Source organism: Gavialis gangeticus, unplaced genomic scaffold, assembly GCF_001723915.1.
Source record: "Gavialis gangeticus isolate Ggan-Ray unplaced genomic scaffold, GavGan_comp1, whole genome shotgun sequence".
Classification (NCBI taxonomy): Eukaryota; Metazoa; Chordata; order Crocodylia; family Gavialidae; genus Gavialis; species Gavialis gangeticus.
Window position 1 is genome coordinate 90,815,553 of NW_017729025.1, and position 24,303 is coordinate 90,839,855.

The 24,303-nt window shown below is 42.5% G+C and overlaps 1 protein-coding gene across 1 annotated transcript in view; it reads left to right on the forward strand.

The window, feature by feature from the left end:
- The window catches only part of LOC109298836 (cytochrome c oxidase assembly protein COX16 homolog, mitochondrial), a 90,262-nt gene that overhangs the window by 62,179 nt on the left and 3,780 nt on the right, over window positions 1-24,303 (forward strand). Inside the window, exon 3 of the mRNA XM_019519148.1 lies at window positions 5,674-5,733. Coding sequence (XP_019374693.1) covers window positions 5,674-5,733 — 60 coding nt within the window. The remainder of the gene's footprint in view (window positions 1-5,673; window positions 5,734-24,303) is intronic.

A 24,303-nucleotide genomic window follows, 5' to 3' on the forward strand; every position in this document is an offset into this window, starting at 1 on the left:
ATGCTACTTGTGGCATGTGTGCTGCAGGTTGGCCATCCCATTCTAGTGTAACACAGCTGTCATTGGAGGACATGGTCATTATAGGCATGTGTAGATGAAACGGGAGCCCTATATTGAAGCGGTGGGTTTTAAAAAACACCGCTTTAACTTAGGGCTGATTAAACCCCCGTGTCATGCACACACCCTGCTGACTTACCTGCCTGTCTGGTGGGGAGGAGAGGATGAGCTGCTGGCAGGTGAAGTGGTCCCTGGACTGCAGAGGGGGCTGGTGCTTTCCTCTGTGGCAGCGGTGGGCCACCTGCCGGTGGCACCTGCCCGCAGGCACCTGGCTTGGGTGGTCCTGGAGGGCACCACAGCCACGGAGGGAAGCACCGGGCCCCCATGCAGCTCAGGCAGACAGGCAGGCTCAGGGGGCGGGGGTGGAATCAGGCTCACTGCTTTTCTTGGGCAGAGCCTGGTTTCCTGGGCTGCTGTCAGGCTGCCTGTAGGGCTTGCTGCAGAGCCACAGAGCTGCACAGAGTCCAGTGCTTGGATCCGCGGAGGAGGAGTTTTAGTTTGCTGCGCCCCAAGTCATTTAAGGTGCGTTATGCCCCCGAATTTCCTACAGCAACTGGAATTAATGTGCAGTACGCCGCCAAGACATGCAAACACTGACCATCATTAAAGTGGTGCAGAAGCATTTAGCCCACTTTAAAGTGTCATGCATGCACGCCCCTCGTTTTGTATACACATGGCCTATGTCTCTGATAGCTAAGGCAAATACCACTGAAAACTTTGAATGTCAGGACACAGACCTTGAATTTCACTCTGATAAGGAACCAATTCAGAAAATGGTGCTAGGCAGATTGAGCTGCTGCATTTTGTACCACTTTACACTTTTTTTTTAGGCTTGGTCTAATACCCAGCTGTAATGAGCTGCAGTCTTAGGCTAGGGACAGACATTAAAAAAGCTGGAGCCTGAACTTAATTTTTGTGGGTTAGTCTAACCTGCATAGATTGAACCAATTTGCAAGTGAACAGACATTTGCTTTTGACTCTGGAAATACAGTGGCTCAAGCCAGAAGCCGGGAGGCGCTAGAGCAGCCCTTGGCTGCAGGGCCTGGAGAGTGTGGCCCCTGCCGGCAGTAGCCTGGAGTGAACTGGCCAAGGAGAGGGTTTAATTCCCCCCTCCCTGTCCCACTGGAACGAACCCGAGCCAGGGTCTGTCTGGTGCTCCCCCCTCACTGCTGCAGTGGCAGGGGCAAGGACACAGCTAGAGGCTGGTTGGCACAGCCCCCTTAGGCAAATGGGGCAGAAAAGAGTTTATTTCCCCCCTCCCTCTGGCATCTGATGAAGGGGGCAGGGAGGGGGCTTATTCCGCCACTTGCCTCATGCAGGGAGCAATCAGCAGAGGCAGCAGTCGGGGCTAGCAGACCCCCGCTGCAGTCCCCTGGGGGCAGAGGAGAGAATATGCCTCCTCATTGCCCCCTTCACTTCAGGGGGGCCATGTCAGCCAGCACCTGCCCCTGCCCCTGCCCCTGCCCCTGCAGCAGTGAGTCTGGCTCTGGAGCAGAGGGACAGGGCTAGCCCATCCCTGCTCTGCGCAGCCCAGCGAAGGGCTGCAGAGCATGCTGGGATGCTAGGGGACTCTGGTTTAACTTAAACCAGGAAGGGGTCTGGGACAGACATTCATAATTTGAGTCTAATCAGTTCAGTCTGATACTACATTCAACCAGGTTTATCTCAAACTGGTTTCAGCCATTTTGAAACTGGTTTATGTGCAGTGAACTTATGGTCTGTTACAGGTTTAAACCAGTTCCTGCTCACTTAAACCAGTTTATGTGTAACTTCTGTCCCTAGCCTTAAGGTCACAAATAACCATGTTGCTGTGGTTAGCGCTGTCTCTGAGAGGAAGGGAACCATTCTTGTGGTCATTTACAGGTGGTAACAGGTATTTTTCACAGCACTAGCTCTCTGAACACCTTTAGGAATTGAGATGTGCAGGGGACTGTGCCCCGCAGGTTGTACACTGACCTTATAATCAAAGGGATTTGAGCAAAGGGAATACTATCGAAAACAGAAGTTCCTCAGAGCACTTTCCTCCTCTTGTGTGTGCCACTTCTGTCACTCCTGGGTTAAGTATTAGCCAGCTGCACTTCATCCAGGTATTGATCTGTGCTAAGTGTTAGTATTATAGGGAGAGGGTACTGCTTACATCTGATGTGAAGATGTAGAACGAGGCATTGTCTGCACATTGATGACATTTTTTCAGTTCATGGTATCAGGTCAGTTCCTCCAATGTCTTTGTAAAACCTTGTGAATATCCTTCATGTAGGACAGAGTTATGTTTCATATGGGATACAGCCTTATGGGACTCAGAAGGAGAACACTGCAGGTGCAGATGAATATCCCATTACATCTCTCTAGATAAGGCACAAGAGGAAAACTTTGAACCATATCCTTGGACATGTGAAGTTTCATGTTACCTGTTAGGATGATCAGTCTGACAATCAGTAAGGGTGACTTCTAAGTTTAACAATGATAAAAAATGAAAAATAATTTAGCAATAGTAAAGGATGTACTGTTAACAGCACTGAAGTCCCCAAACCCCTCTCCTCCAATCTGAATCACAGCCTTGTTCATAATGCAGATATGAAACAGAGAACATATCCCCATAATTTCTCTTTTTCCTGACGTTGCTGTATTATTAAAACATTATGTTCTTGGCTCTTATGATTGCAAGGAGAACCTTAAAATGTGAACTGAATGTTTCTGACACAGTCATTTCTGCCTGAGTCTGAAGATAGCCTGAGTATCAGAAGCATAACCTGGATGTAGGGTCTCAGGATTCAGGAGTAAAAGGTGCATACCTAGAAGTCCACAAGCTGTTGGTCAGGCCAGGAGGTCCAAGGCAGGAGGGTCCAAGGTGGGAACTAGGTACAGGGGGCCAAAGCAGGAGCAAGTCAGGAGGGCCCCAAGTAGCAAGGCCTACACCCCCTGGTGCTAAGATAAGCCCCCAGGAGAAGTAGGGGAATGATTTTATAGCCCTCCTATCAAGGGCTTGTGGTTTCTATTGGTTCCCCCAGGTCACTTGGTGCTGCGGCCCAGAAGTCGTCCTATGAAAATGGAAGATTCAGGTTTGAGTCCTTGGGGTCTTGACACTCTGGCAGTTTCCCTGAGAGGTGTGACCTGATCCTGTTAATCAGTGAAGACAAACGAAAAGGCCTGGACTGAAGGTGGAATAATCATATGGATAAATACAGACTGACAAACAATTAGCTAGACTGCAGTACTGCAGAAAAAGACCCTGGATTTACAGCAGACGATAATCTGAATATGAGTCAGCAGCATACTTTTGCCGCAAAGAAAAATAAATAGCGTAGTGGATTGTATTAACAGGACTGTCACTTATAAGTCAGACAGAGTGATTCTTCTGCTTTAGTGAGCCCTCATCTGGATAACTTTGTCCAGATTTGGCCACCATGCTTCAAGGAAGATATAGACAAAGTAGCAAATTGTCCATCAAGAATGATGGGGGGGCGGTGTGGATGGAGCCCAGCCTCCAGCCCTGCGCCTCTGCTCCCCACACCCTCATCCAGCCCTGCCCCCCTCCTTCAGGCGATACCTGTTTTATAGATGGGGAACTGAGGCCCAGATCCTCACTATTCAGCACCAAGCATGACTTACTCTTGGTGAATACATCCATGTTCCTCATCACCAGGGATCCTGGTTTTGTCTGATTTTTAAAAAATTGCCAATTTTTGGTTTAAAAAAAAAGGAACCCCACATTCACATTTTTCCATGATATAAATGAAACACTAATATAAAGAGATCTACATATTAGTGGTGTTTCATTTTAATCACAGAAAAATGTGGATTTGGGGTTACTTTTTTTCAACCAAAAATTGGGGATTTTTTTAAATCAGACAAAACCAGGATCCCTGTAGTGATCACCTTGTTCTCTTCTAGGTACTTTACAATAAATTCCTTGGTTTGAAGGCTCAACTCCCAGTGATTTCAGTGGTAGTTAAGAACCATGCACCTTTGAAGAGTTGAAACCTAGTGACTTGCCCATGGTCACATAGGCTGCTTGTAGATGTTAAAAAATAAAACAAAACAAACAAAATGGTGCTTTACTTTAAACTCAGCATGCTTCCGTGCCAAGCCCAACACGTGCCCAGACGAGGCAGCATGTTAGTTGGACCCAGCTCACCCAACATCTCTATAGATGAGACGCTGTAGTAGGGCTTTTTTGGTGTCTTCATCTAATAACTGATTGACTCAGCTATTAGGTTAAAGCACCTATAAGCCCTGCTGAAGCACCCAGTCTATAGACACCACAAAGCTGGGTTGAAGTAATGCACTGCTTATTCCAGTAAAGTGTGTTTTTTGGGCTTTTTTAAACATCTACAAGTAGCCATAGTGTATTTACGGTGGGGCAAGACATGAAACCAAGTCATACATAGCTGAGACTTCTTTTCTAACTGGTGGGAATTTATTTTTAGTTTTGTAACACTGACTACAAGGAAAGCATTCAAAGCTAATGGTGATTGTGGACATGTGACCCCTAGAAACTGAATTAGGTTAACCAGCTGTTTTCATACAGGTTGCTAAACAGTTACTTGGGAATAACTGCTTTTGATATGAACTGGATCACTTTTGGACTACAGCTCTATAAATGAAAGACTCAACACATTACCAATCCTCCTAAGCACCCAGGCCATTTATGTTAATGTATTTTAAGGATTAAAAATAGATGGGTAGAAAATATGGTCTCTGATATAATTGTGTGCCATTTAATTGATCAGACTAAAGAATGCATCTGAATAGTACGTGTTTGGGGAAGGAAAATGGTTCCTCTCCCAGGGGGACTCTGACCATGGGGAATGCCAACTGCTTTTCATTTCTTCTTCTACTCTCCAGCCATTGTTACCATTCTACTTTTGCAGGGGAAGAATGCATGTAGCTTTCTCCATGGGCTTGAGTGATGCAAAATTTAGCTGCTATGGTTCGCTGGAGTTCATGTTCTTTGATTTGTTTTTGAGTGCCCAGATTCCACTATCTGCTAGCTCCTGTCACCAGTTTTACTGGGTTTGAGGTCAAAACTAGGCAAACGCAACAAGTTTCTGTTGATTTCTACCTGTAACAAAATGAACAAAAAAAAAATTCAAATCTGACCAAAGTTTTGGCTTTGCAGACCAAAATGCACTGCATTTATCTTCAGAGAGCACCCTTCTTGACCACCATAAACCTTAATATGGTAACCTAGTGTTTTTTCTTTCTCTTGACTGAGATTAAACAGGAAATTGATCTGAAAATGTTTAGATTTTAAACATTTGGGGGCTGAAGCCAGAGCATTCCCAGCGAGGAGCTATCCAATTTACAGTTTTCTTTCCTGGTTGTATAGCAAGAGCTGGAATCTGTTGAACTTTATTCTGAATTGTTCTGGCTGTTGTTACACTACACCCATCACCACTTTATCTGAGTTGATAATGCAGGAACTGATTCTTCTTCCAGTTTTTGTCTGAGAAGAGGGATCTCAAGGGTCACTCAGCATTTCATTTGTTGGGGGTTTTTTGCACAGGGGGGCAAAGGGGAGAGTTCTTTTTAAAAGAGATTTTGTTTCTTTAACATTTGAATGTATTTTATAAAAAAAAAATAACATTTGGGGTATCTTTCCTTTTTGTCTTACAGATGGATCCAGCTTTGGAAGCAAAATTTGAAAAGAATACCACACTGGAATCTGAATATGAGGTTCTCTATGCTTTTTTTCTTACGATTCATAGCCTTGTCTTGACTACCCTGGCTTATGGTGGGGCATGTCTGCCCATAACTAAAATTAGATCAACCATCTGCCTTTGATTCCCTGTGCTTCGGTAAAACCAGAGTTTTGCGGAAAAGATTCTGAACATTCAGTGTTTCTCTCTAAACACAGTCCTGCTTTGATGTCCTGTTGCCAAGTACAGCCCTGCAAATGGAAGTTGGCTGTTTCTGTGACTGGTGTACAAAAGTAGAGTTAGTGCTGAACTTTGTGTGTGTGTGTATGTGAACATTTACACTATGAATGTTGCAGTGAGCTCCATGTGATAAATTGCAAAACCATGTTAGCTTCCTACTGAAACCACCCACTGATCCATCCATTACTACTGTGGCTTTCCAAGCCTCTGCAGCTTGCAGACAGCTCCTATTCCCTCTTCCCCTCCCTGAAAAACTACATAGAGGATTCTTGCCTCCCTTTCCCAAAATCCATTTCCTTCTAGAATTACACTACTTTGAATTGGGGGCCTCAGCCAGTGACAGGTTTAATGTCCAAAATTGCATAAATCTTGAGAACTGGAAATCAGTGTGTTGTTCCCTGCGAGAGGAAATACCCTATTCCCACACCTTTCCAGGGATAAAAGATATTAATTTTCAGGTCCAATCCTTTGCAAAATATCAGACCGTAACATTATGAAACTGATCTGTAGGAAAAGTATTTTAGACAATTTTTATAAGTTTTTTATCAAATGAATTAGATTCAGTTTTTAATTTACTCGACAATGGGCCTTTCTGTGCTCTGAAGGGAGGTGAAAGGGGAAAAGTTATTTGGGTCTCTTTTTCATCCTGATGTTATTTGCAAGTGAAATTTCTATTACATGTTAAAGATTTGATTGTGCCTGCAAGTCTACTACTTAGATGTTCAAATGACTGGACTTTAATATCAAATCACTACATGGTGAATTTTCTCTGTGATGATAATACCTGTTCTTTTATGCTTCTGATATATGAAATCTCACACAGAGGTTTTCCTATCCCAGGAAATATTAAATTAAAAAAAATGGAAATAAATTTAGGGCATCATGCTGCTAACAAATAACTTTTGTCCTGTGATGTTCAGTAGGAGAAAGCTTCATTCTCTGAGTATCAATGAAAAATCCCAGTTGGAAATTCATAATTTACAAGTGCGTTAATGCACAGTTCTGTTTGCCTTCTGGGAGCCTTTTGTCTTGTGCACTTCCATCTATGTATTGTAACTCTTCTCTGATTTATTTATGTGAAAGAACCACAGTGCAATGAAAAGAACAGTCTCTATCCTTTTAACACACAACCTCAAAACGAACTGTATGTGTTTTGATATGCTGCACTTTCTCCCTGCCAAGCTTAAGTAGATGGCTGAAGGACAATATTTAAACAGCCATAATTGCATTGACTTTTGTGAGGAAATCAATGGTAATAAAATAAAGGTGGCATAACGAAATGCTAAAAATGATTCCAGGTCATTCTTGTGAAGCTCATTGCTGATGGAAAGTAGTGGCTGAAACATTCCTAATTTTTGTTTTAATCTAAAATGTAGATGAGCCTCAAACCACAGAATCTGTCCCAAATCCAATTTTCTCCCAAAGTTCAAGTCATTCAGATCTCATACGTCATTTTGGTTGTTATGAAGAGAGGGCTATTTTTTTTAAGTGTGGATTGCCAATAGATATGTATGCCATCATAAATTAAGATGGATTCAGATCAGTTTGGGGTCTATCTTAGCAATGCAAGTATAGTATCATCATACAGATACATTACAAATATACACAGAAGTAAAACTTCAGTGTGGACCGTGACTCGCAAGGTGCCAGGCAACCTTGCTACTCACTGGGCATGTCTACACAAGCACATTTAATGCACGTTGGCCTGATTTAAGGCACATTAAGGGCAAATGCCTTAAAAATGGTGATTTAAGACTATTTGAGCCTAAATTTGATACCTACATAAAGTAGGTATCAAATTTATGCATGGATAGTTAAATTGCATTAGCGAATATGTAGATGCACTAATGCTCATGAACACAGTGTATGTTCATTGACTTGGGACTAACTTTAGTCCCAAGGTTAGCCCCAAGTCGGTCCGTACACCCACGTTAATGGATGCATGTCTAAATCGCCTTAATGCACATTAGACTAAAAGCACGTGTAGACATGCTCACTGTCCTGAAATTTTAGAGAATCCAGCAAGTCTATGGAATCCAGCAGCACCTTTGGTAAGCATTTTGTTTAATTATCTGGCCCAGCTGATAAAATTGTCTTTGATTCCTTGGTCATATCTCCTTTAGTAGAGTTGTTTCCATCTTCCTGGCTCCTGTTCCATTTTTTAAATACTATTCCTGTGTCAGTCTAAAATATGGCTAGTGTTGGAGTGATGTAGCTGCTATGGTCCAGGAAATATGAGAAGCAAGGATTTTTTTTGGTGATGGCTTTTATGGGACCAAATGTATAGTTAGTATGGTTGCTCCAGTAAAAAAAAATGTCACCCTAAAAAATCCTTTTCTCTAAATTATAGCTACTAAAAAATCTTGGAATTTTATATGTAGAGTTACATGGAGGATTATTAGAATGCCTGTTATTAAAGACAGTAACAGCAAAATGCCAAAAGCTATTAAAAGGTTGCTTATGTTACTAAGTAATGCCAGAGGTGAAGGACATGATTTTACAGTCTCACTCTTCTAATGGCATTATTTTACACAGTTGTCGCTGTGGAGTCCCATTTGAATTTGAGTATCTGATGTGTGCAAACCTTCCACTGATGTGAAGATTTTGATGATTCTTATTCTTGTGATAGAACTTTATATACCTAAGTCTTTAGAATCCTAAGACTTCCACTTAAAGTTTACCACTTCTTGGATCTCATCCTACAAGACAATGCAATGAGTGGGGGGGATGACATCTTTTATTGGGCCAGTTGTATAGTTGGAAGAGATATTAGATAAGTTTTCGGGCACAAAGTGCCAAGACAACAAACTCTTTCATATAATGTTACATAAGATCATGACTCAGTATGAAAATGTTGAGTAGAGAGATTATCAAGTTATGACAGAGGCATACCTAGGAATTTTGGCACTTCAGTTGAGGGTGCCAAGTGCTTACTTTTTAACACAGTGATGCAGCTGCCACAGTGGCAAGCTTTGCAAATATGGGCTGTTGTGGAGGCAGCGCCTGCTCTCAGGGCTGTCATTCTGGCACCCCATCTAACTTGACACCCTGGAGCTGGTACTCCACCCGCCCACCTCTAGTGATGCTGTTGAGGTATGATTTCATATGAATAGATTCATGCAAAGTCGATTTTTCCTTCCCCCTAACTTAGCTTAGTAAATGCTGTAGCCCTAAGCTGTGTAAGATTTAGTTTATTTCACAAAGGAACACTGTCGGTATTGACATTTTTTCAGACTGCTGCAATGGCCCCAATTTGTATGTGTAATTTATACCAAGATTCTAATCTCTCCTGTCTATCATTGGTTTCATTCATCCTGTGTTTTGAGACATGCCACAGGAGTGATCAGCCTTTACACTTTCCCCATTGTTTATGCATTCCTCAAACACGCTTACATGTTTTTATACACCCCGCCAGCTTTGTTGCTTCTATTTGTTTAATAAATCATCACTCTTTCCACAGCTGGCACTGGTACTAATGTGCGTGTAAATCCACTGCTCAGCTGGGCCATGTAGAACACATTGTAAAACCGACTATTTTGACCAAGGTCAAGGCAGAAGTCTGGAGCATTTTGTTTTACACGGGACATTAAAAAAACGAAGGAAGGAGCAGAATGATTTTCATGATTTGCATATTTTCCCTGTCAAATAATTTAATTTAAGCAGACAAAGACAGATTTCTTTATACTCATAATTTTCGTTTCTTCCGTATTATTCATGCTCAAGCAATCTGAAATGCCTCGGAAATTGAAAGGGCCAGTGCAAGGTTTAATTGTAGTTCAGTCTGAAATTGTTTAGCTGTTAAAGTTGCAAATAAACTGTAGGATTGCTACAGCTGAAAGAGATAGGAGGGAAAAATAGATTTTTTCAGAGTTTGTACTTTGTGCATTCAACAGTACTTTCTGTACCATCACTTTCATTGGTCCCTATGTGTATTCATTTAATTCTCTAAGAATAAAGCACATGTTAAATGAATTAAGAATGGACTACTCAACAAATCTCCACTAGTAGTTGTCAGCAGGGAATCATCATTACGTGGGAGCTGTCTCTAATGGTGTTTTGCAGGGATCAGTACTAAGCCAGACATTATTCTACATTGTCATCAGTGGTCTGGAAGTAGATGTAAAATCACTGTTGATAAAATTTGCAAATGTTGGCACAGTGGTAAATAATGAGGAGAACAGGTCAGGCATACAGAGCGATCTGGATCACTAGCTAAGCTAGGTCCATTAAACAAAATGGACTTTAGAACAACCAAGTGATGCAAAGTTATACTAGGAAGAAGGAATGTAGGTCATAGGACCCAGACCCTCATTCTGTGACTGGAAGGCTTTTACTTTGGAAAGGGTTTAGGGGGTATGGTGGACAAGCATCCCAACCTCAGCTCCCACTGCAAGGTGCAGTAAAAAGAGCCACTGTGATGCTCAGACATATAAACGTGGGGGTAATCAGTAGGAACAGGGAAGTGATTTTATGTCTGGTTCTGGCCCCAGTAAGATCAGTAGTGGAGTCTTGCCTCCGATTCAAGGGTTCACATGTTAATCTGGAAGCTGAAAAATTAGAAAGGGTGCAGGAAAAAGCCATAAAAGTGATTTGAGGGTTAAAGAAAATGCTTTACAATGAAAGACTAAAGGGGCTTGATTTGTTTAATTTACCACAAAAGAAGATTGAGAGATGGCTTGATTGGAGTGTGTAAGTAGTTTCACAGGGAGAAAATGCTAGATAGCAAAGGACTCTTTAATAGAGAAAGGTGTAACAGGAACCTGGATGCTAAAGGCAGACAAATTCAAATATGAAATTAGGTTAGAATTGTTAATGGGGTGATTAGTAATTGGAAGGGAAATAGATTATTTATGTCTTGATATCTTCAAGTCAGGACTGGATTCCTGTTTTGCAGTTATACATTAGCTAAACAGAAATTATTGGGCTCAAAGCAGAGGAAATGGGGGGAAATTAAACCCAATATTGACCCACTTTTTGTATAGGTTGATAGACCAAACAAAAGGACTCATGAGGAAATATGACTGAACTCCACAACTTCCTGGGAATGCACACATCTCCCTCCCCAGAGCCCACAGAAATACAGGCCCCTACTTCGCACAGGGGAACAGAATCAGTTTTGCTGCATTTTTGCAGCCTTAGAAAGTGGCGAGATTTGTGTGGGGGCAAGAAATGTTTAACCCTTTTCTTGTCCTATATTATTTCTAGCAGACATCTTAAAATGGTGTTTGACACTGTTCAGAGCAGATGAAGAGATTTTCATAGATTTCATAGACATTAGGGCTGGAAGGGACCTAGAAGATCATCAAGTCCAGCCCCCTGCCCAAAGGGCAGGAAGTCAGCTGGGGTCATAGGATCCCAGCAAGATAAGCATCCAGTTTGCTCTTGAAGGTGCTCAGTGTAGGTGCTTGAACCACCTCCGATGGCAGGCTGTTCCAGACCTTGGGGGCTCAGACAGTAAAGAAATTCTTCCTTATGTCCAGCCTGAAACAGTCTTGCAGTAGTTTATAACCATTCGACCTCATCATCACTTGAGGCGCTCTGGAGAACAAACTTTGCCCCAGACACTGGTGGTCACCCCGATAAACGTATAGGTGGCCATCAGATCACCCCTGAGCCTGCGCTTTTCCAGGCTAAAGAGCCCCATGGCTCTCAGCCTGTCATCGTAAGGTCTGCTTTCCTGACCTCTGATCATGCGCATGGCTCTGCTCTGGACTCTCTCAAGCTTCTCCACATCCTTTTTGATGTGGGAATGTGATTTATGACAGCCACTTCCTACACAAGGTTCTCTTGGGATGCAAGTGTACAGTACCCCTCTTTTGAACTGACTTGGGGGATTGGCAGCTCAGTGGGATAGGGAAGAATGTTTGGCTTTAAGTAGCAATGCAACAATATTGTCAAATGCTGTGCAGGGCGTAATGCATTGGCGCATTAGTCTGTATGAACACCAGACAAATGAATGTTGTTAAACTCTTAACATCAAGGAGTTAGAATTTCCTGACAAGACCATTTTGATGCAGTTGTCAGCATGAGAGTGTTTTTGTTTTGGCTTGCTTTTCTCTAATAACTGTTGATAACTGCTAAGGGATGGGGTGTAACATAGATTTGCTCCAGTATCTCAACTTTGAGGAACAACATTGGCAAAACAATGCAAGCTATTTGTTATGGGATATAGATGCTAGGAGAATATCCCTCTTACGTAGCTGTTTTGGTGTTTACAGCCAATGGGAATGCAGTAAAAGATGTTCTTTCCTGCTTTGATCATTCTGCTCCTCTCATGTTGTTTTTCTCCTCTTTATCTCTGTACAGCTGTGAAATACCTCCCACTGGGCCATTAGGTTTCCTTCGTAACTGGGATACATATTCACAGTTCTGTTTCGGCATGCACTACAAACTTCAGCCTGGACAGGCCTCCCATAGCTCTTTGCACTTCAGTTTCCTCTTCTGTAAAAGAGAGATAATAATTATGAATTTGTTGTAAGGCTTCATGAGGTAATGTTTGTGCAGAACTTTGAGACTTACAGAAGAAAGGTGATAAAAGAGCAGCAAAGTGGTATTAGTGTATCACAAACCAACACTATCTGTTAGTATGACAGGGAGCAGATTTTAATTAGAACAGTTTCTGTGTCTATGTATTCTATTTGCTCAACGGATGTACGGTATAATATCAGTCTCTGTACAGTGTATGCAAGTTATCTCATTCCCCTCTCCAAAATCTTCAGATTTTAAGATTCAGGGCACAGGGAGAAGTCAGAGAATTACAAGAAGGGGGAGCTGGCCAGCAGTGTTGGCACAGGATCCTAGAAAGAGTTCTGGCAGGAGAGCCATAGGAGAGGCAGGTAGGATTTTTTTCTTTATCTCATCTCACCTAAGCCTTTACTGCTGTGGTATGTTCTAACTGGGATGATAAAAGAAGGTCAGTAGTAGAGAAAACAGCTGTATATACTAAGAATAGATTGGGTATGCCAGCACATACTTAACACAGTTTTACTCCACATGGCTGCCAAGATACTAGTCACTGTCTACAAAGACTGAACTGACCTAGAAGCCAACTAATGTAAAGTCTTTCTTGTACTATCCTGCCACATGACCTGTCTTTGTCTTGAACGTGTAAATCCATCATCCTATGAGTGAGGTGTGCAAGAGCTAGGTCCAGGACATTCTCAGTAGCTGACCCTCACCTGTGGATTTCCTTACTTCTAGATATTCTTCCTAAGACCCAGGTTGGCCTCATTCATTTCCATAAATACCTCCTCTGTTTCCTCATGTGCAAAATTACATCACATTGTTTGTCTCTATCCTTGATTCTAGGAGAGTTACTGGCTTCCAACAGAGAAATGAGAAGCAAAAATCCTAAGCCGTGTGTGTGTGTGTGTGTGTGTGTGTGTGTGTGTGTGTGTGTGTGTGTGTGTGAGACTGACTGTACACACACACACACACACACACACACACACACGCTCTCTCTCTCTCTCTCTCTCTCTCTCTCTCTCTGCATCTGGAACTACTGTACTCAGGACCTCCTCTTTCTCCCCACACTTTCCAAATGAAGCTTTCCATAATTGCTTGCCATCCATCCACTCTTTATGTTGTCTATGTTAGTGTGCTAGAGGAGCTAACCAGCTGTTACTGTGTCTCTCTACCAGTTATCCCAGTCTCCAGAGGCCAACAGAGGCTATCAATAGATGTAATAAGTATGCAGATTTAAAGGGGAGTGGGGTGGGATTTGCTGCTCATCAGGCTGATCTGTTTTAATTGTTCCATGTGTCTGTTCTACCCCTGAATGAAATAGAGGTAAGTTAGTGCCGTTTTTCTTGTTTACTGTAGCACAGAGCAGACACAACAGATTAGCTGAGGCACATTTGCAAGCGTTAAGTCCCCTTTCCCCCCATTTTAATTTGGTATAATTGTTTTGTCAGTCCATAGTCAGAAAAGAAAAAAGAAAAACTCTGGCATCCCTACATCACTCTTGAGTGATGAGGTGCTGCTTTCAGCCTACACCAAGCAGTGTTGGAAGCCATTTCTTGTTCAGCTGCCTACACAATAATTTTAAGCACACATTATACTAATGGGCCCCTGGGGGGTAGGGGTAGCACTAGTACTTTGGTATAAAATTACTTGCAGGTTAATTCTGAAGACAGTATATGGGGATTTAGCCACAGAACTAAATCTCTAGTCATCTCCCTCTGACTGCTCTTAAAGAGAGCAAACCAGAGCAGCTAGTTTTGAAGGTTGCTGTCATTTCTGCAGCACTTTTTGCAGTTATATCCTCCTACTGTGTTCAGTCTTAACTCTCTTGTGTGTGATCTCTCTAGGCATCACTTTGAAAAGATACTCCAGTGAATCTCCATGCTAATAGACTGTTTGGCCATGTCTGCCTAAGAAACTATAGCTGCAATGTTTTTTGAGATGATAAAAAGAAACATGTTTGTTGCAACATGGTTTGTAATCTGTGTATCAGTGGTGGTTTATTAGTGCTCTGAGTGTATGTAGTACTTTGCAGTAGTACATTGGTGGCAAACAGGGCACCAATTCCTGCCCTCAAAAACTTACTGTCTGCCGGCAAGAGGAAAAACAGTACAAAACATACAAGACAGGGCTGGGGATTGGCCATTAGAGCTTGGATGTTATGTAACAGTTAGTTGAAGGAAACTGAAGGGGGTTGGCCCACAGTGGTATGAAGGCTATATGAAATATTGGGACAGCATGGAAAATACTATAAGGCTGAAAGGGGCAAGGGAAGAAAGAAGATTTAAGTGGAATATCAGGAGTGGGCATGATTGTAGGTGTAGGCAAAATATATGTAAGGACATTGTTGAAGAGAAGTGAGAATTTTGATATAAAAAAGGAGAATAGCTGATGCAGGGATTCATGGATAGGAAAAATATAGTCACCATGGAAGGAAATAAAAACCTGTTTTTAAAAAAAGCAAAAAACCTTCAAAACATTTAATAGGCTTGCTAATAGAATATACATATGTATACATAAGTAAGGCTGGAAGGGACCTTGAAATCATCTAGTCCAACCTGGGAAATATAAACTATAATGCATTTTTTTGCTAATATAGTTGTCTTAAAACCCCTGTTCTCACTGGGGGCTGAAACAGTTTTATCTGGAGCCAGAAGGGATGGGGGGCAGGAGACATGAGAGCTGTTATGACTCTGCCACAGCCTTGCTTTGTAGTTCTCTGCAGCTCACTTCATCTGTCTCTGCCTCATTTTACCCATATAAAAAAACCCATATCATTATTTACCGGCTGTGTGACGTGCTTTGAACTCAGCATTTAAATTATGCATAACAGCTGTTTTGGAACATGGTTGGACACGCTTATTGAGATCTGGCAGTGACCAAAAGGATCAAATTTGCAATAAGGAATGTTCCACAGTGCTATTAGAATGGCACAGAGATTGCTTGCTTGTTTTGCTCCTCCCCCAGATTAATCCTGCTGCTTTTCAAACTGGATGTTAACATATTCTGGATTTAGTCTATTACCTTGTCATGTCTGAAAAGACTTCAGTTTGTTGGGTGCCTGGTGAAAGTCTTTTCTGGTGGAAGAGTCCAGGTACTTCTAGGATGCATATACATGTGCTATTCAGGCGATGTGATAAACTCCATCGCAGTTTGTGCTGAAGTCAGCTGCTCCCAGCCACAGCATCTACATGTGTGCCCGGGACCACAGCAATTAGTGCTGGAGCAGAGCAGCCCTGGGCTGGCAGGGGGTGTCTGGGGTCAGTCCCAGGCCCCAGGTGGCAGAATTGGGCGGCAGAGGGGCCAGCAGGAGCTGTGAGTCTGGCCCCCATCTGACCGGGCATGATTAACATGCCCAGTCAGCATCTGCACATGCTTTTTGGTGCAGTAAAGTACTCTGCTGTAGGTTAGTACTGTCGGGGTTAGTTTATGTAGGATTAGTTTACTGCACCCTAATACCAACATATGTGTAGACTGTGATGCTTTACTGCAGAGCTCATTAGTCGGCACTGCAGTAAAGTACATGTGTAGATGCACACCTAGAAATGTTGTTTGTGAGAGTCCTCAGCACTCTTCCTTGAGAGTCAGTACGGAGCCAGTGCTTCATTGTGGTACTCAGTAGCACTGCAGTGTTAAGACTGCAGTCTTAAAATTTCCACATAAAAAGCCAAGGCTCAGAACACTTTTCCTAGCAAAAGGTACTTAAACTATGATGACCTGACAAAGTTCAAATTGAGAAATAAATATTCTGCCTGCCAACATTACTTTGGAATTCCAGTTTTAAACATGTGCCTTGTTCTACTCTTGAAGTGAAAGCAGTGATGATTTGATTACAAAGCCCTTTTGAATGTTTCTAAATGAAAGGTGCAGTTTATTTGCAAGTTAAATGCTTGCAAATGCTGCCCAGAAATCAACCACCAAAAAGAATATCTTGGGAGACTAGAGACTTGGTTACCAGCCTTCTCAGATAAAAAGAGGATTTTAGCTGCAGAGGAGACATACAAGGGTCCACATTTATTTTTCGCTAGACATTTGCCCAGCAATGCAACGCAAAATGTGGGTATTGATGTCAGTTAATTTATAGTTGAAGGAATGTAAGCTGTTCTGGTGCATCCAGCCAAAATCATAGTTACTGAGACGCAATCTTTCTGTTTTGGGATTAAAAATTGATAATCAAGCTCCTGTAAGAGATACCAATGGAAAATCTTCAGGAAAGTGTGGTTAAGAGGCCGTGAACTAGAAATAATCTGTGAGATTGCTGCCTAAACAAACTTGGGTGGCCTGTAAGTAATAACAGTTAAGGAACTAAAAATGCACCTTACAGAAGCATGGACTGATTTTTATAAGCTGGTTCTATTACGAGGTTTTTTGAAACCATGGGTAGATATTTGTGGTGTTAAAGCCTTTCAGGGCCTAGTCTTGGGCTATATTTGAGAGCTGTTCCTTGAGCCATACCTGGGTGTGGACAGATGTAATGCTTTGTCACTATTCCCTCGATATGAGGATGACAGTCTTTCATAGAGATTTCATAGACATTAGGGCTGGAAGGGACCTCAGAAGATCATCAAGTCCAGCCTCCTGTCCCTCTGTCCCAGGGGCAGGAAGTTAGCATGTATCATGGGATCCCAGCAAGATAAACATCCAAATGTCTCTTGAAGTCGTTCAAAGTAGGTGCTTGAACCACCTCTGGCGGCAGTCTATTCCAAACCTTGGGGGCTTGGACAGTAAAGACGTTCTTCCTTATGTCCAGCCTGAAATGGTCGTGGAGGAGTTTGTGACCATTCGACCTTGTCATCCCTTGGGGCGCTCGGGTGGACAGATGTTCCCCCAGATCCTGGAGACAGGAAAGTCATTGGTGAGTGAATGACTGAAAAGGCCAATTTGAGATCTGCATGTTGGACCACAGACACGACATACAGTTATAGAAGGAGGGAGTGAATCCTGGTGATGTTGGGTGACAGACTTTCTCTCCAATTTGCCTCCATAGTGGAACAGGTTTGTTTGAGATACTTGATGCCTTGTCATACTTCACAGCACCATTGGGAACAATTTAGTGCTTGAGTCTCCCAGGTATTGATGTTAATATCACATTTCTTCTAACTGGCCTTCAAGGTATACTTGAACCTCCTCTTTGGCCCATCTCTAGAGCAGTGACCATTGGCAAGTTAGGAGTCTAGGACCTGTTTTGGGAGACATTTGTCAGGCATCCTTATGATGTGTCCTATCCAATGGAGCTGGTGCTGTATAAAAATAACTTCAATGCTGGTGGTGTTTGCTTGAGCCAAAATGCTGGCATTTTTTCTTTTGTCCTTCCAAATGATATGAAAGATTTTCAGAAGACATTTGGAAGACGGGAACGTTCCAAGGTTTTCAGGTGTTTGTGATATGTTGTCCAAGTTTCACACCCATGCAACAGGGTAGGAATGACAACAGCCTGGTAGATGAGAAGTTTAGCTTGGGTCCTGATGTCATGATCGTTGAAAACACTATTTTGGAGACATCCAAAGGCAGCACTGACAGATTTTATTTGGTGCTGAATACCAACCCAGAGAGAATTAAATGCAAAGGCTGCTTACAGATGTAAAAAAACAAAAAAAATGGCACATTACTTTAAACTTGGTGCACCCCCATGCCAAGTCCAGCACATGCCCAAAAGAGGCATCGTGTTAGTTGGACCCAGCTCGCCCAATATCTGTATATATCAGGTGCTTCAGCGGGAGTTGTTTGGTGCTTTGATCTTATAGCTAATTGAGTCAGCTTTAGATAAAAATGCCAAAAAGTCCTGCTAAAGCACGCAATCTATACAGATTTTGCAGAGCTGGTTCAAACTAACGCTCTGTCTCTTCTGGTAAAGTGTTTGGGGTTTTTTCCCCACATTTGTCAGCAACCAAAGAGTCTAAATGTACACACCACTTTAGACTGGTATAAAATTCCTGGAAAAACCAGGTACTGTTTTGAGCTAGTCCTCCTTGAACCTGTTCAGTATTATGTGTGTGCACAGAGCATTCTGTGCCTAGTGTCTGGTCAGTCCTCCAGGCATCCCAAACTGCACTGCTCCTCAGCCCTCCAAACCCATGCAAGGCAGTGCTCTGGGATGCAATCTGGACTCTACTGCCCAAAGATCTATTTCCTACAGAGACCACAGTCTTTAGGGGTGGGAAAGCATAAAACCTGTGTCCATTTCACCTACCTGCTAGGAACCCTTAAGTATTAAGTGTTCCTTGCCCTCTGTATTGCAGTCTTGCAGCCAGCCCCGCACTACAGGTTCTACCCTGCGCACATATCGCTAGGCAATTGTTGGGAATACAAGGTACTTTAGCAGTACCTTGCATTGAGTGTTGAGTGATATTGTAGCTGTGATTGTCCAGAAATTATGCGAAAGGCAAGGATTTCTTAGGGTCATATCTTCTATTGGACAAACTATGTAATTGGGATAAAGTCAGGCAAGCTTTTGAATGCAAAACATTCCTTCATCCAGTTAAAGTAGGAGTGGTTTTACTACTTTTGAATCATTCTCAGCATGTTCAGATTGCTACATCTGAATCCTTCTCAGCTCATTCATACATAACAATTAGGATGTACCAGCTGCTGCCCTCTTGAAACATTCCTGTTTTGAAAGGGCTTCATATATTTATATGTTCACACCCTAAGAAACCAGCAGAAACTTATTTTTCAAAGCTGTTCAGTGGGGGAAAATATTCCTATATTTCCCTTTCTTCTTCAGCTCCTTTATATTTTAGTTTAAAAGTCTGAGGGTATGTGTTTCTAATGCAGCAGTGCCTAGAGGGACTGATTGTGCTGGGCATATATATACATAAAAAAAAAAGATGTTCCATACCCAAATTGCTGTTAGTTTAAATAAAATAAGGTGTATGTCTTTTCCATGGTGCCAGCCTAAGGAATTCAGGTGGCTGCTAGTGATCTCCATGGAGGGAAGTACTAAACGAGTCCATTTTCCCCTCCTTCCCATGAGCATTAAGGATTGGAAGTGTTCTACACATGCAATTTAATGCTTTGTATATGTATTCCCTACTGTACTAACATATTCTGTCTGCAGTGTGTGTGGAGGGGTTGGGGAGACCAGAAAAGCTGTACAGCAAAAAGTTCTCAAGCCCCAACACTTTCCCATCTTCCCCCTGCCAAAATGTCACGCTACACATTATGCGGAGAGAGCCTAACTCAAGACCCAAAGGAAACCAGTTCCAAAATCGTACTCTTGCTGGTTCTGCTGAAAGGGGCCTATAGTAGGGGGTTAGGATTTACCTCTAAAATCTTCAGTGAAAGATTAAAGTGGCAAAATCAGGCACCCAAGTCAGGAAATTCCTTAGCCCCATTATTTTGGCTAGGTTGCACATGATGTAAGGCTTAATGTACAACATCATGAAGGAGAGCAATACTGCTTTCTAAGGGGCATAAACCAAGTGTTTATATGTTTATATGTCTTAATATGCAATGGCATGTACAGATAATGGAATGAGGAATAAGGAATGCTACATACCTTATTTTCCAGCATACACGGTGTTTTGGTGTATAACACCCCCACTTTCAAAAAAAAATTTGCTGTCATGACAGCACCTCCCCCTTCCCCCATGCCACCCCACCCCACCCCTTTTCTAGTCCTTTGGAGGGCAATCCCTTGAGGGTCAGTCTGGGTTATACACAGGGAAGGAGAGTCATGGGGCCACTTCAGCTTCAATCCCTCTGCTTCCTGCTCTGAACTACAGACTCTTACTGGTGTCTCCAAGCTCTTCTTCAAGATACAGATAGCTAATCTCAGTTAGACTGTATTTTCCTTACTTAGCGTCAGTGTCTAGGAGCACTGTCTTTAAGAGCCCCTTTGGGGGCAGGGATGACATGTTTTATACACCAGAAAATACGGTACAGTATAAACTATATCCTTTGCAGTCTTAAATTCTACCCCCTGTGAAAAGGGAGGCCTGTGAAGTAACCAAGGTTATACCAAACTACTGTGCAAGACCCCTGAGGTACTCCAGCTGATTGTTGCAGCTCTTACTTAAAATGGTTCTGCTTCTCCAAACAGCTGAGCAGCTTGTTTTTAATTCGGCAGCCTGCTGCAAACTAAGCTGGTCGTGAACTCACCTGGATATGGCATGATCTGGGTTGTACTGTAAATGTATTATAGCTTTATTGTGGTTAGAGTTTATTGAACTGTGAGGATTTGATCTCAAACCCAGCATTGTGTCAATACTGTTATTTTTGCACTGACTTTTTCAGATGTTTTTGTTCAAAGACAGATGATAAACCAAAAGTAAATGACTCATAAAATTTACATGATGGGTCCTATACATCTGCTGGTCTCTGGAAATATGCATGGATTTTGAAATGCACCTGGCTTTAGTGGTGATACCTTTGGCCAGTACAGTGGAAGGATACCCAATCCCATGTCCCAGCTGGAAGAATTACAGTTCAGCCCTCTGAGTCCATTCTGATTGCCTATCATATCCTTTCCAGGTTACTTTAAAAATGTAATTTTGTAGGTGTAACTGAGAGCACAAGGGGTGCTGTCTATTAAACAATTTGCTGATCAATAGCAATTTCCATCTAAGGGTCTTGAAGCACTTTGCAGACATTACCTAAGCTTTACAGCACCTATGTGAAGGAGGGAAGCACTGCCCCCACATTTCAAATGGGAAGGGTGATGCACAGGTTGATTAAGAGACATCAATGACTGGGGAAGCGCCTAAATAGTTTTGTGGATCTGGCCTGAAGTAGCTGAGGCAGAACACACTGAGGGTGAAATCCTGGTTCCATTGAAATGAATTGTAACAGTTCCTTTGACCTGTTATCAGGATTTCACCCCAATATTTAGCAGAGCCAAGCAGAGAACCCAGATTTCTTGTCGCTAAACCACAAGACCATTTTTCCCTTGTTAAATAAAAAAAAAAATCCATACTTTAGACTTTGCATTCTCTTTCCTCTCAAGTTTTTCAGCCCTTGTCAACTTACATTACATAATAACAACATAAAAACCACAAAGAAACCCCCTCTGGTTAAAAAGAATTACTGTACGCAGCTTTCCAGTCTGAGCAAGATTAATCACAGATAATTAAATATAAAGTGATAACGCATAATCAGTTAACAAATGTTGTGGCAGCAAATTTTTACAAGGCAAAAATAAGAAAGGCAAAGATACTCGGTTGGGAAAGATTTCATGCAAAAAATAAGCTTCATTAGTGCAAAAACAAAGGGAAGATTTTAATCACATACAAGACAGCCAACTCAGTTAACCTTGACTCTGCACCCCTCCATATATGCATTGTGAGAGCAAATTAAAGTAATTTGATCCTCTCACATACAGACTGGTTTGATGCATTTCCTTATTGCTCCTTTCACCCATGCAAATGCTCTTCACTATCTAATTTCTTCTTTTTCTGAAAATTTACATGGTTACCATAGCGATGGGTTGTAATTGCCCCTTTTATAGGGACATACCAAAATTTGCATGGAAATTGCAATTTCAGGTGGACTCTGAAAAAGCTCAGACTCTCTGAGAAAAAAACAAACAAACCCCAACATACCCCCATGCTCCAAGACTACAGGACTTCCCACACACTTTTCTCTGCTTGCTGGTAAGTTGGTTGGGGCAGGGGAGGTTTGCAGTGAGCCCACCATTTGGGGATGGCCCAAAACCATGACATAATTACCCTGATTAAGCCTGGGGAAGCCATTAATCTATGCTTAATAACGCATGGATTAATGGCTTCCCCAGGCTTAATCAGGGTAATTAAGCCACGGTTTCAGGCCATGTGGCAATCTACAGGGTGGGATGGGACTGCTGAGGCCCCTTGGCCAATCAGAGGAATGGGGGGAAAAGGAGGGCCTGCCACACTCAGCTCACAAAAATGGCAGCCGGCCCCAGGATCTGCCTGCAAAATCAGTTGGCTGCCTCCTCGAGTTCAGTAGATCCCTACCCTTTCATTTCTGTGGCACTCATCATAGATCTTAATGAAATAAACCTCCAACTACCCCTTTACAACAGGGAAGACTTTATTCTCTCTATGTTATGAATGGAAAATTGAGGAAGAGAATGGCTAAAGCCAAAGATGTCATTAGCAACTTTTTTTTTTGGCCAACTTGAATAAACTTGGCCAAATTTTATTGAGGTGCTGAAAAGTTGCATGAATTTTTCCCAGCTTCTGTTTGCTCACTGTGGTGTGGGAGGCCTGTCCTCTAGGAACAGTGCATGCAGCCTAAATCACTTTATTCAAGCCAGCTCCAGCTAATGACATTTACCTTTCATCCAGCTGGGCCACATGACCCAGCAGTCCGAAAGCGAGTGTCTCCATGTTGCATTGCATCCCTTTTGCCATTTGGTTCCCCTTATATTGCAGCAGGGGTGTTGAAGCAGAAAAATGTGGGGTGAGCAGTGAAATGTTCTTCTTTGAACCAGTTTCTGCTCTCAGCCTGTTTCTTTCTAGAGCTGTGGTTCTCAACTTTTTCAGAGTCAGGGCAGCTCTGCATAATTTTTCTGAATGTGGTTGAGAACCATATTTTTGTGCTGAATGTACCTCAGTGCTTCTCAACTGGATGATTCTGCTTCCTGGTAAAACTGCCCCATGCACCTGCTGCACAGCTGGCCCAGGAAGAGCTGCTGCATGCACATGCCCTCCTCCTTCATTAGGGCTCTCTGATCACCCTAAAGCTGGCAGGAAAGCAAGCTCGTGCTCTAGCTGTTCCTTGTCCAGCAGAGTGTTTCCCAGAAATGGGGAGGCAGGGCACAGAAGCGTGCTGCATGCCCCTATTTCCTGAAGAAGTGTGTAGGGCAGGGACTGAACTGGGTAGAGCTATAAGCCATGCCAGCTCTCCCTAATGCAAGATGAGTGCACACATGCCTCAACCCTGGTCAAATCATTTTTACCTAGCTGCTGCTGTGCCGGTGGCAGTGCCTGTCATGGTATCCCTGCAGGAGGTCTTGCATCACCCTGATTGAGAACCACTGTCCTAGAGAGAGGCACATAGCCATGTTAATCTGAAGATCTGCAGAAGGCAGGACAGGGTGGCACCTTGCTTCTCTGAATGGGTTAGTCTATAAAGTCGTACTCCACTCTCTGTTCTGCCTAGTTTCCTTCTAGTTACAGCCTATGTCAGTCAAAGCCTTTTAAGAGCCAGTTTAGCTGATTTAGGGAGAGAATCAGTAGGCTTAATGGACTACACTAATATAATTTGAAACAACTAATTTTCATTGTCCTTTGGGCTATTTGAGACGAGTAGCAAAAGTAGCGTCAGTCTGATCTGGTTAAATCTCATTGTGACCATCAACGATTGACTGTTCTGGGCATTAGATTTGAACCTAGATAGTTTTTACACCTTGAGGCTGCCAGTTTTTATAGATATCAGGTTAGTGTGGTTTAAAGTAGTTTGCTTTCTATATGTGGAGCCCTTGTGAAAATTGGTGGTCTCAGCTCAGGTGTTACAGTCAGGCATCTGCATAATAGCTAGGATTAACTGATATTCTTGTAGAAAGAACAGAAAATGATAGAACTTGAGGGAACAGGATTTTTCTCACCCAGAGGTGCCCCTATAGTGATCATGCAGCAATCTGAGGAAGGCTTGTAATTCTGCCTCCTGTGCTATATCTGTTCAGTGAACAGGAGGGAGACTTTTCTTCCATTAGTTTTCAGGATGGCACCAGTCAGAAGAAATAAATCTACTTCAAAATATAGCAGTCAGAAGGCAGGGTAAGATAGCACCTTAAAGACTAACTAATTCAGAGAGCCATACGTTTTTGTAAATGACAGCCTACTTGGTCATATGCTATGAATGGACTTGCAGAGAGAAGGAATACTAAACAGAGAGGACTGAAGTAATTTAAATATAAAATATAGAGAAGAGGATGAGGAAAGGATAGGAGGGGGCACCGAGAGAGGCAAAGATAGGTTGAAGA